The sequence below is a fragment of the Daucus carota genome, chromosome 3 (assembly GCF_001625215.2).
Source record: "Daucus carota subsp. sativus chromosome 3, DH1 v3.0, whole genome shotgun sequence".
NCBI lineage: Eukaryota > Viridiplantae > Streptophyta > Magnoliopsida > Apiales > Apiaceae > Daucus > Daucus carota.
Window position 1 is genome coordinate 14,548,014 of NC_030383.2, and position 13,494 is coordinate 14,561,507.

Here is a 13,494-nt window from a genome sequence, read left to right on the forward strand (position 1 = left end):
ATGATCCAACTATATGGTTGCATTGTGTAGTAGAAATTCCCTGTATCTTGTTTGATATGTATATCTGAATTGTATGTACCCTTGATATCTCAATGATGCATCACAGGAATTTTATCACCATCACGTGAAAGCTAATGACTTGCAACTTCCTAGGATATTGGGGTTGACCGCTTCCCTTATCAACAATAAAGGTAAGCAAGCATTGTCTTATATATGTATATATTGATATTCTTGAAGATAAATTAATTGACTTTTATTAATCCTGGATAGATCTACGGACAAAATACTTTATCTCAATTTTTTATATTTTTACCTCCTTTTTTTAAATTAGGTTCAAGTGACAGAATAAGGTGCTGGAATGATATCCGGGAACTTGAAAACCTAATGAATTCAAAGGTCAAATATATTTATTATTTTTCTGCCTTCTGTTTTGTGTTTGGTCAATCTTTCTTTGTGTGTTAGGACCTTAATGAATGATGGGTAGCGATTGGATATAATAGTGATGCATAAGGCATCATGTACTTGAACCTTTTGTTACTCTTTCGAAGACAGATGTTTTGAGTTTTTGTATTCGTTTAAATTTGTAGCCTTATGGTATTTTTTTTGACAATTAGCCTTATGGTATTAAGTGTGTTCTAATTTTCAATTTCTGGCCTTATGGAATTAAGTTTCTTCATTCACATGCATCGACCAAGAGATATAAGTATGTTTTCCTTCCAATATAGGTATTCACTTGCAGTAGTGAGTCTGCGATAGCAGAGTACGTTGAAATGTCAACTCCGAAGCTTAAGACATATGGACATGTGGCTTTTCCATGCTCGTTATTCAGCAAAATATCTATTCAGTTAAAGAGTTTGCACGAAAAGGTACTGCTAAATGTCCTAAGTACTGTATAATTAGATACTTTGTTATAATTATAATTTTATTATTGTAATAATGCTAATAATGATAACTATTTATTATAATTATTATTATTATTACTATCATATCTAGTTTAATACTAAAATAATAATTACTATTATAATATTCACTTCATGAGATTTGACTTGCGTTATATTTCTACCAGTTTATATGTGTTATTGAAAATGCAAACATGGAGGATTCTCAAAAGGAAAATACAAGGCAAAGATTATCTAAACTATGTTCAACATTTTCCTTCTGTTTGAGTGAACTTGGACTTTGGCTAGCACTAAAGGTATTTGGCTGCACTTTCTTACTTTAAAGTTGTAGTGTTGATGTATTAAGCAGCAACTTCGTCGTTGTACTAGGCGGCAGATTCTTTATCATCTCAAGGAAGTGAGATGCTTATATGGCAACAACTGGATAAGTCTGGTGAGAGGATTATAACAGATTTTAGCTCGGATGTATTTAAAGTTCTATCTGGCTATATTCCTTCTGGTATGCTTGCTCCTAGCACAAGAACTAAGCTATTGGAATCTAGACTATATTTGAGCCCTGTCTGTGGTTGCTCCTAATTGTTTCCCTTTATCTTTTATTTATTAGATCCTAACTGGTCTATAAGTGATGATATGCAAGCAAATGTTGGGAATGGTTATCTGTCAACGAAAGTTATCTGCCTCTTTGATTCTCTTCTTCAACGCAGGTTTGGTTGAAATGCTTAGCTGTTCCTTGTTTGATTTATAAAAGTTTCTTCTTTGGAATTAATTTTTTTTTAAATATAATTTATGTTGTGCTAAAATAATACCTTTTTAACAATCTACATTAAACAAAATCTTAATCAGTGTTCCTTGAGTATAAAAATCATGGTGTTACATGATGCTGTGCTTATAAGCCAACACAATTTTAAATCATGCTTTCTTACACATCTTAGTATTTTTAACGCTAGAATTAGTATTATATCTTGGTGGAGTGTTATTAGTCTTAGAAGAATAACTTGCTAACACTACAGGAATTCATAAAAGGTGGTTCTTCAACATGATCGGTTTCTTTTAAAAAAATTGGTTGGGTTTATTTTATAACTTATATGCCTCTGTTTTTCAAATGTAAGTCGTATTGGACGGTCCTATTTTCCAGTGGAAAGTGGTATGAGTTTTTATGTGTGCATCCAGTTTTTATATTTATCACTGTATCACAGTTTTACTTGATAGATTTCCTGCATCTTTATCCACACAGGGGCTTAATAGATCTTAGATGCATAGTCTTTGTAGAAAGGGTTATAACGGCCATTGCACTTTGCCGCCTATTGAATGTTGTGCTTCCTAGCCTAAGTGGATGGAGAACAGAATATTTGGCAGGCAGCAATACTCGTCTTCAGTTACAGAGTAGGAAGGCCCAAAACATAATTGTTGAAGAATTTCGCAAGGGCAAGGTATCTATTATGTGCAATGTACACTCTTTTGTAAAATATATATTTTTAGTTAATTGTTTTTATGTTCACCAATGATATGTGCAGGTGAACATAATTGTTGCAACATCAATTCTTGAAGAAGGGTTGGATGTACAGAGCTGCAATCTGGTGGTACGATTTGACCCGCCATCTACAGTACGCAGTTTTATTCAGTCTCGAGGTCGGGCTAGGATGCACAACTCAGAATTTTTGATACTGGTAAAAAGGTGAGGCTCCTTTTGTTTTCATTTTATCTATAATATCATAATATGTGTTAGAGGTGACAAGTTAGTGAACTTTTCTATATATAAATTGGGGGTTGCTCTCATTGTTATTTTCTTTGAATGTAGTGGCGACAATTCTTCTATCACCAGAGTAGACAACTACCTTTCTAGTGGCCAGGTAATGAGGCAGGAATCATTGAGGCATGCTGCACTGCCTTGCCAACCACTTGATACTGAAATCTACAATGAAGTGTTCTACCGGGTTGACTCAACAGGAGCTATTGTGACACTGAGCTCTAGCGTGTCTCTTATTTACTTCTATTGCTCTCGCCTACCCTCCGACGGGTTTGTCTTGAATAGTTAATTCATATTCACCTAGTAGTATTATTTGTTTTCCCATTTGATATCTTTTTGTACGATGTAGGTACTTTAAGCCCCTTCCGAGATGTAATATTGACAAGGAGCTGCAGAAATGCACCTTATATTTTCCCAAAAGTTGTCCACTGCCTAGTATCACTGTTCATGGAAATTTCAAAACACTGAAACAACTTGCGTGCCTAGAAGCATGCAAAAAGTTGCATATATTGGGAGCATTAACGGACAATCTTGTACCAGATATGGTGGAAGAAGAAGATGCTGAAGAACTGGGTAAACAAAATTTCCTTTTCATTGAGATTGTATTTACCATTTTGGTTCCATATGTTATCTTATTATTGGTCTAATATTGAACTGTGTAGGTCATCTGAATTACGTTGATGAACATGATATCTATGTTCCAGCAGAACTTGTTGGTCAAGGTCTTAACAGTGGTGCAAAGAGATACTACTGTTATCTGCTAGAGTTGGAAAGAAATTTTACCTATGATATTGAAATTGATAATCTGATGCTTGCTGCTCGTAATGAGCTTAAATTTGATGAAGGCAACAACTTAGCCTTTGAACTGGAAGTTGAAAGGGGCATTGTAATAGTTCGCATCAAATATGCTACTCCTATAAGTCTCACTTCTGAAGAGGTAATGTATCTTATATTATTGGTTCAACTACTCATAATGATGACAAGTCATCTGTATGTTGACTGTCAACTGTTTTGTTGCTAGGTTCTCAAGTGCAAGAAGTTCCAAGTAAATATATTAAGTGTTCTCCATAATAAAAATTATAATAAATTGAAGGAGAGACTTGATGTTATTCACCCACCGGAAGACCTTGATGTTTATGACTATCTCTTACTCCCAACTACTGGCTCGCAGCAGTCACTGTATATTGACTGGAGATCTGTTGATTCTGTTCTGTTTAGAAGTGAAAATATCATCCATGATCATGCAAGGTGCCCTTTGCCTAAAGACCAATATAATATTGTGTACACAAGAAGCGGTCTGGTCTGTCGGTGTGTTGTAGAGAATTCTTTAGTCTGCACACCTCACAATGGTTATATATACTGCATTCTGGGCACATTATATGGTGTGAATGGAAGTTCAGTGTTTAACTTAAGAGACGGAGAATCTTCAACTTACAAAGACTACTATGAACAAAGGTCGGTCAAGTCTTTGCGTATCAGCATTTAATTTGAGACTTTATACCAGTATAGAGTAATTCATTTCTTTTGTCATGACAAAAACAGGCATGGTATCAACTTGCAATTTGAGCGGGAACATTTTCTTAAGGGAAGACATATTTTTACGGTACAGAATCACCTTCACAAGTATACAAAGCAAAAGGAACCAGGTAAGAGTTTAAAAGTTATTACTATTTATTCTTGTCCACAATGTTAACTGATAAGTTTGTGTGAAAATCCTGAACAGTATCCAATGAAACCGACATTTAGACTTAATGTTGGCCTGTTCATATATAAATTTTCAATCTGTTACAGAGACCTAATAGCAACCGATATCATATAAATGAAGCATGCAATGTATAAGTATCATCTTGCTTGCACCCATTGTCGTTATACTTGGCTGATTTGGGCCTCTATACAACTGCCATTTTTAGTGGTGATCACTATTAAATTACCCTTTATTCTCACCCGTCCTTTTTTTGTTATCTAAAATAAAAAAGAAGAACCAATGCAATAATAAATGCACCAGAAAAATATACAGTAACATCAAACATATATCTTTGAGATCGTCTTACTGCCAGCAGTAATATGCAAGTAATAAATGTCACTAAAAGTACTACATTTGTAGGATCTATGTGACCGTGTAATTTTCTTAGTGGTGCCTTTACAAATCCAAATTAGTAGCTCCAATAATTATAGTTATTATATTAAACATGATACTTTTTTCGTGCTGATTGTTTTTCTTACCAACTGTAGAACAAAGCACTGCGTATGTGGAATTGCCTCCTGAACTTTGTTCAATAATCATGTCACCTATATCTGTTGGCACCTGTTATTCCTATTCATTTGCCTCAGCAATTATGCATCGAATAGAGTCTTTGCTCATTGCTAGCAGCTTAAAAAAGATGCACGCAGATTATTGTATTCAAAATGCTATTGCAACACCTAAGATTCCAACTATGAAGGTAATTATAATGCTGTCTCATTGTCTAAAGAACCATGTAACTTCTATTTCGATAAGATTATACAAGTGTATCTATTGCTTGGTGGGTTTTAATTAGTTGGTTAAACGACAATGTTCTATCCTTAATTTTTTGGATGCTTTATAAATTGTTAAAGTTTTATTAATGTGCAGAAAAACCATTGAATGTAAATCTAGGTAGATTTTGATGAATATAAAATGCATGAGCCTTTGAATTCCAGTTTTATATAGTGCCCAAGTGATCTTTGTGGTGCAAAATAACTGTAAAAGGATATGGTTTGCGGAATAAACAGAAAACTGGAGACTTATTGGATTTTACATTGTAAAATAGGATTGCAAATAATTTTTAAACTGAATGGGCAGCATTTCCATTTTATGTTATTTCATATGATCATGAACTATCACGCAGAAGCAACTTTTGAACTATTAGTTATAAATTATCCAAATTTATAGTTTTTACTCTTGAATGTCAGGTGTTGGAAGCTATTACTACTAAGAAATGCCAGGAGAAATTTAATCTAGAGTCACTGGAGACTCTTGGGGACTCATTTCTGAAATACGCTGCTTGTCAGCAGGTGTTTAAAATGCACCAAGATAAACATGAAGGCATTCTTAGTATAAAAAAGAATAAAATTATATCTAATGCTAACCTATGCAAGCTAGGCTGCAGGCGTAAACTTCAGGTACACTTCTTAAACCCTAAAAGCTAAAGATAGTACATAATGTTTTTCCCCTCTATTAAAAAATACATTTATATATGTTTGATTGGGGAACTACTGAATTTGCTTATCATCAGTATATTTTCATCTAAGAGCCTTATATAGAATTCAACTGGCTGAGTGCAAGAACTTCTTATTGGTATGTGTCCAACATCTGAACTAATTGAAACTGCATATACGTACAATGGCACAGGTCTTTGATGCCTGCACTCGTACTTTATTTAATCCCCACTGAAGTTCATGGTACACTGAAATATGAAGTGCTTCTTGTTTTTTCTTTCGCTAGTCTGTTGAATGAATTTCAAAATTAACATCAGCCTAAGACCCTCCAAAGCTCCCATGTTTTATATCTCCCTCTTGGTACACATGGGGTAATATCACCCAATGGGACAAATATTTCAATAGTGCCACTTACTTTTCTCAGTCAGGATGGTACAAGGCAACTGGTTTGCATTATTACGAATAAGTGATTCGTGTTCTGTTACTGAATACTATTGCTTTGCTTCCATATATTATCCCATTTTCTCACATTAAAATTATACTATTGTTTTATCTGTACCATGTAACTCAATGCTAATGTATCAGGGTTTAATACGTAATGAACCCTTTGATCCCAAGATGTGGATCATTCCTGGTGATCAGATGGAGGCTTTTCATGAAGTTCAACTATCTACTACTACAAAAGTATTCACTAAAGGAGTACGAAAAACAAAAGGTAAAGTTGTAGCTGATGCAGTTGAGGCATTGATTGGCGTGTTCCTCAGCAGTGACGGTGAAACTGCGGCTTTGTCAATGATGAATTGGCTTGGTATTGAGGTTGATTTTTTTAACATACCATATAAGAGGAGCTTTTCAGCACATCCAGAAGAGCTAATTAACATTAGTTATCTCGAGTCTATACTTAATTACTCATTTACTGATGCTTCACTACTTGTTGAAGCATTAACACATGGTTCTTTCATGCTACCCCAAGTTCCCCAGTGTTACCAGGTACAAATTGTTTTCATAATCTTGTTCATGTTTCCGGTTTAATTATGTTTCACTTATATTAAATAGGGATCAAGGCACATATATGTTTTTGCAATTGAAAGTGTTGCTTAGTATTTTAGCAAGTGAACTCATATTTAAATCTAAAATTTATAATTATATATTTATATTTTGCATCCACAGCGTCTTGAGTTTCTTGGAGATTCCGTACTGGATTATATCATAACAATCCATCTGTACAACAAATATCCGAAAATGTCACCTGGATTGCTAACTGATCTGAGATCAGCTTCTGTTAACAATGATTGTTATTCTTTATCTGCGGTTAAGGTTGGATTGCAGAAACACATTCTCCATGCCTCGCAAAAACTTCACCGGCAAATAGAGTCCTCTGTTCATAATTTAGATCCATTGTCAGTGGAATCAACATTTGGATGGGAGTCTGAGAACTCTCTTCCTAAGGTTAGTGTTTCAAGCTTGACGTGATTATTGTATTCTTTAGATTTCCCTTCACAGTATGTTTTGTGAATGAAAACCTATTGAGATACTGATTTTGGCACTCATTCAATTATGTTGTGCATGGGATACAGGTTCTTGGAGATGTAATAGAATCTCTAGCAGGAGCAATCTTAGTTGATTCAGGTTACCGAAAGGATATTGTATTCGACAGCATACGACCGCTTTTGGAACCCTTGGTATCTCCCGACACCCTTAAGCTTCAACCAGTGAGAGAATTGCATCAGTTGTGCCAAAAGGAGAACTATGTGCTGAAAAAGTCTGTTGTGTCATGTGAAAAGGGTGTGGCCGCTGTTACAGTCGAAGTTGAAGCCAATGGCATCATACACAGAGAGTCATGCACTGCTGCTAATAAAGCAGAAGCCAAGAAACTTGCTTCCAAAGCTGTTTTGAAGTCGTTAAAAGAGAGCATGTCGGCTGAACCTCACCCTACTCCTCCTCTGTCGCTTCCCAAGAGTAAAAAGAGAAAGGACGAAAACTGACAAAGCCATGGTAATTCAGTAAACTTCAGTACTGCCAATTGCTTATATGCTGAACTTGAGTACAGCTATCTTATTAAAAGGATGACAATACTGATGTAGTGTTTATATTATGTTCAACAATTGTAGCAAGTTTTTAGGATGGAAATTGTGGATCGATGACAGTCTTATTAGGGGACGTAAACTGTATATATGATTTTAGAAAATTCATAAAGAATTATAAGAGTTATTGTTGTAGTAGTAGTCAATATATCCAACTAGATCATTGCAATGCCGTTAATTAAAGAATTAAACTGGAATGGCTTAAATGTGACTGTAAATTACAGAAATGATGCATGGCAGGAGAATAGACATGTGACTTTTGTGTTCTGCACATAACATTGCAAGTGAAAGTATGGTTTACTAATGCAATTAATGAAATAGATTTGTGATTCTCTGGGGTATAGTTGTTGAGGATAGGCTAAGATGGTGTTTGCAATAATATACGTAAATATTCTACCAAAACATCTGAGTTACTACTTACTGGAAGCAGTAGTTTTTGCCTTTTTCATTTGTTAATGTTCCCTACCACATGTACGTCGAATCTTCTACACTTCTTGTTAAGACTCAAGAGCAAGTCAAACGATTTTTCAATGAGCTTCCAAGCTCATACAGGGGAGTGTTATTTAAGACGGTGTTAAACCAATGATATTCTAGAGATCACTGTTCCTCTATTTTTGTTTTTGGATAATAAGTATTCAGTAGTCATCTCTCTCCATAGTCTCCGTACCACGTACGTCATTATTTCACCTTTCTCAGTGACTGTTTTTTTTAGAGAATTGCACTAACGAGATACACCGGTAATCCGAGGAGTTTTATTCATTCAAAAGTTTATTATCTAACCGAAAAACATGAAAATGTCTCTGGAAGTTTAAATTATAAAATTTAATGTTCGAAAAAAAAATCCCAACTTGCAAGACCGCGCTAAAACAAATACAATTCATTAATAAAAAGAAAATAATAATAATAAATTTAACTATTAAAATTAGTATAGATTCTCAAAATAAGATAAATCCAAATTAATTTATCAAAAAAAGAAGATAAATAGAAAAAAAATAGAAAAAATATATCTAACCAAAGGGAGATCCTTTGGCTAGATATATAACAAGCTAATAAATACTAAGAATATAATTACTAATATAAGTATTAAAATATAAATGTTGAAGTATAAAACATCTTCAAAATAATATCAAAAAATTTAAGAAATAGATTAAATATGATAAATACTTTCAGGTGACTAGTCTAATTATATTATTAATTAGATTTGGACATACTTTTTCCGGTGTTATTCTCAAATATCATTATTTGACAATAAAAGATCTGTATCGTCATTTTGTGAAAAAATGATTCAACTGTCATTTTAAAACGTAATTTTTTGTTGTGTTTATAAAAATGCAACTTCATACCGTGTTTTAAAACAACAATTGAGGTCAATTTTTCAAGAAATGACATTGAGGTCATTTATTTATAATTGTGATTTTTAAATTTTTTTCACAGTTTTCTATTTAAAATATAGATAATCAAAAAGTTTTACATCATATATTATCACCATGTTATCTCTAATTTATCATTGCATGATAATACTTGCAAGGTGATAAATTTTTCATGGAATATCATTTTTGCAGTATTACCAAAGGTTTGGATCCGAGACCGAGAGGCTCCATCCATATTGGTTGCAATGTCATTTTCCAACTTATATGTACAAACATTGTTAAAACAGAAGCCGCTAGATTTGATTCACCCCATTATTTTAATCGGAGATATTAGACCCGGAATTTATAATTAAATATTTGATTTTGGTATTTTCTGGTGCTGTCTTAATCTTTACAAATACTTTATTTGGTGGTAGATGAAGCAAGTAATGCCTCGTTAGCTAGACCTGAGTACCAAATAGGTACATTCGGGAATCAATCTTATCTCGGGGTTTTTTATACTATATTTAATCCTGCTTACTTTCAATATTATTATATTATGTATTTCAATTTTTTATATAACATTTTTTAAGAATACATTCCATTAGTTTCACAAAGAAAAAAAAAAGAAGAAAAATACATTCCATTCATATCATGTGTGATCTCCAATCTTAATTATATTTTGTTTTCTGGTGATATATGCAAAATATAAAATTCGGATGAAGAGAGAATACGATTCCTTTCGTAACAAAGAAATAATCGACTAGTGAGTTTAATATAAGCGATAGTTGAGCCCTCAATAAATTCATAGATGAGACACAATTTATATCTAAAGAAAAAGCTGGTAATGATATTATTAAGAACAAAGTGGCAGAGTAGAAAGAAGATAATCTCAAATCTTAGATTCGATTAATATAAATTATAAACTTTTAATTCACATAAAATAGTATATACTGATGGTGATAATAATAAATATAATAGTCGAGATGCCGGACAGTTTCACATGGACAGCCCGAGGTGCACCGGGCCTGATGCGTGCTGGAACATAAATTAGTATTTACATGCTCCTCTAAACTTGTGTGCGTCACTCACACAATTTAGCTGTTAAACCGAACACATTTAACATATGTAGCAGTAACTCTCCAAATGCAAAATATAATAAGTCTATGATGGTGTAACGACAAGAAGGGAAATAAATAATCAGATATTAATATAAAAAATTTATCAAAGAATCGATCGATCGAATCGGAGATTTTTATACCTTGTGTACTATAATTTGTACGCACAATTTATAAGTGGACAGAGAATCTAAGAAGCTGTGTAAAGGAGAGTATGATCAACTCATGACACTGCTGTACAAGTTGCCATTCATATCCATCTGCAGTTAAAAACTTCATTTTTACACACTTTTCTGCTTCCTTATCCACCTACATATTCACCTACTAATCATACTTCTCTTCTCTCTCTGTATATCTATATCTACTTCCCTTGACAATTATAGAAACCCCACCTCACCCCTCTCTCTCTCTCTCCCTCTCTCCCAGCCAAGAAACACAAATCTTGAAAATATCAGTTTCCAAATCTGGGATTTGCAGTTTACGCAAACCCCGTTAATAATTCTGTCCCAGTCCTCATTATATGGGATCCCTTTGTTCAAAACATACCAGTATTCACAATGTCTCAAACTAGCTTTTATTCCCCCAAATCACCTCCCACTACAAGCGTTGGTTGCTGCTCATCTCTCTCAGCCCAGCTGAAGCTTTACCAAGCTTTCATCTTTTCTGTGCCAATCTTCTTCACTTTCATCCTTCTCTTCTTCTTCTATTTGTTCTATCTCCGCCGCCGCAGAGCTGACTGGTCTTCGCTCAGGATGAGGACTGCTAGGCTGGCCACCATTCAAAATAATATATCCACTGTAATTAGTGTTTCTTGTTTGATTATGACTTGTTGATTTCTTTTTGGAAATTTGTGATAATTTGTTGTTTTTGATGGACAGTGTGAAATGGGGTTGAAGAAAGAAGTGAGGGAGATGCTGCCCATTATTGTATTTAAAGAAAGTTTTTCTGTCAAAGATACACAGTGAGTTGGTTTCCTTGGATTTATGTATTTATTTCTTGCTCCATTATTTATTCTAGTATAGATTTTAGACATTGTTTTGTGAGTAATGCTACGTATTCCAAAAAAATTTTCACGATCGACGATTCGACGTGGCAAACAAATGGCTAATTTTAATTGGGTGGTATGTGCATACAGGGGATCCCATTATTACTAGTATGACAACAATATGAATGTTTATATGTATCTTATGTAGTTATATGTGACAACAATAATCTGTCTTCAGTCTGGCATCTTAGCCTAGTCAGATAATCGATATAACTATAATCCTAAGTCGAGGTATTTATGTGAGTTACAGACTAACAGGGTAAGAGCCCCTCTTTTAATCTTGATAACCCTTTAAAGATAAAACGGTAATCTTCATTTCTTTTAGATATGTTTCAGCTAAAAGTTGTGTGCTTAATGTAGCTAGAATCGTTTAAAGCAGTACAATAATCGCTTGAAAGCTGTAATAATATCTGAGGGAGGACTTCCTTTTACTTGGAATCTCATTACGTCACTTGAACTATTCAAATTTAGTTGTATATATGTTGTACTAGATAGTGACGAGATGAATTTTTTGCATGTTGTGCCCAACTATTATGTTTATGGAATAACTGATAGTGTATTTGCTCTCAAGGATATGCACGAATGGTTAAAGAATATTGATATGGGTTCTAGCGTGTTTAAAATTTAAACACATTTTAATAGGGAGTTCTGTTACTTAAACAGCAGTAATTAGATTATGTTCTTGTGGTAACAAGATTAATTAGAAGGAACACTCTAAATGTTAGTTCTTGACTTGCTCCGTCCAGACATCCACGTACATGATTTTCTTACTAAATTGCTGACATGTTAATTTACACACCTAGCACTTTTACACGCGCATGCAAAAATATTGTTCATTGAAGAGAATACATGAATTTTAGCCACGTGCAATTTCTTGTTGATTTGATTTTGTTTTAATTAGCTGATGAAATACTCTTAACACTTTAATATCTCATTTTTGGGTGTAGATGCTCAGTTTGCCTTGGTGATTACCAAGCTGAGGATAAACTTCAGCAGATACCTGTATGTGGCCATACATTTCACATGGAATGCATTGATCTCTGGCTTGCCACCCACACCACCTGCCCTCTTTGCCGCCTGTCTTTATTAGCTTCCAGGGCATCAGAAAAACCAACAGATAGCCAATCAAATGAAACGGATCAAAGTCCTGAATCTCCTGATGTGGAAAATCACGATGAAAACTCTCCTCCGAGCAGTTCTCAGCTTTCGGGAGAACCACAAGTCAATGAACAGATATTTAATATAGTTCAGCAAACTAATGAAAACTTCCAAAGTCCTGAATCTGCTGATGTAGAAAATCATGATGAAGTGTCTCCTCAGTGCAGTTCACAGCCTTCTGAAGATCCTCAACCCACGAACAAATATCAAACATAGTTCGCCAGGAGGAATCAGATCTGGAACTAGCAGTTGAATGCAAGAAGTAGCTTCTTGTCAATGGTTCTAATCCAGAACGGCCTACTTATTGCTAGGCCTGCGAAGGCAGAGCAAAGTCTAATTGATCTTTCAGTCTGATGGAGCAAATTCAGGTCCGGAAAGAGCATGAAATTAGCTTTGTGAAGCGGCTCTCTTCATGCTGACAGTTGTGCATGGCTTGTAAAAAGTGTGAGTGTAGAACTATTAAACCATTAAGTTTTGTTTGAGAAGTACAACATTGATAATATCAAATAAATTTCATGAAATTTGATGCCTTCCTAGTAATTTTTGCCTGTTGTGCTTTATTATAAAGTTTAAGGTCCAGGACTGCTGATTCTCAATCTTACACCTGTTGACCATAGGCCAGTTTGTTTTAGCTTATTGTTTCTTATATATGAACTGTTAAACCTGGAGGCTTGGAGGATAGTTTGGCAGTTTGGTCATCACTATTACTCCTTTTTACGGAGAAAGCAAACAACTATAGGAACCTGCAACAGAAATTCAAATATTGATTTATGCATTTCACAAGTACCATTCAATTAAGTAGCAAAAAGGCCCTTAAGCTAATGTAATATTATAATAGGAAAACAGAAACAAACCCTGTTACCCCTTGACCCTTGTGCCTTTTAATCAAGGTTAAAGGAAAACATAATCAGGGCCGG

General features: G+C 34.3%; 2 protein-coding genes across 3 annotated transcripts; both read left to right on the top strand.

The window, feature by feature from the left end:
• The first annotated feature begins 119 nt into the window (after nucleotides 1-119).
• LOC108211916 (endoribonuclease Dicer homolog 2) lies at nucleotides 120-8,030 on the top strand. 2 transcript variants are annotated; one of them, XM_017383635.2, is made up of 18 exons: nucleotides 120-191; nucleotides 332-396; nucleotides 726-866; nucleotides 1,067-1,195; nucleotides 1,269-1,398; nucleotides 1,504-1,603; nucleotides 2,134-2,329; nucleotides 2,414-2,574; nucleotides 2,698-2,916; nucleotides 2,996-3,219; nucleotides 3,309-3,583; nucleotides 3,668-4,101; nucleotides 4,189-4,292; nucleotides 4,879-5,087; nucleotides 5,578-5,787; nucleotides 6,409-6,813; nucleotides 6,994-7,272; nucleotides 7,401-8,030. In XM_017383635.2, exons 2-18 carry the CDS (start codon nucleotides 385-387, stop codon nucleotides 7,806-7,808), a joined length of 3,636 nt encoding a protein of 1,211 aa, XP_017239124.2. In that variant the 5' UTR covers nucleotides 120-191; nucleotides 332-384; the 3' UTR covers nucleotides 7,809-8,030. The 2 variants fall into 2 exon arrangements, with proteins under 2 accessions (XP_017239124.2, XP_063944628.1); XM_064088558.1 differs by having other exon boundaries at nucleotides 121-191; nucleotides 1,269-1,332.
• A 2,630-nt stretch (nucleotides 8,031-10,660) lies between these two features.
• LOC108211161 (RING-H2 finger protein ATL7) lies at nucleotides 10,661-13,107 on the top strand. The gene is made up of 3 exons (XM_017382685.2): nucleotides 10,661-11,171; nucleotides 11,253-11,335; nucleotides 12,367-13,107. Exons 1-3 carry the CDS (start codon nucleotides 10,932-10,934, stop codon nucleotides 12,791-12,793), a joined length of 750 nt encoding a protein of 249 aa, XP_017238174.2. The 5' UTR covers nucleotides 10,661-10,931; the 3' UTR covers nucleotides 12,794-13,107.
• The last annotated feature ends 387 nt before the right edge of the window (nucleotides 13,108-13,494 follow it).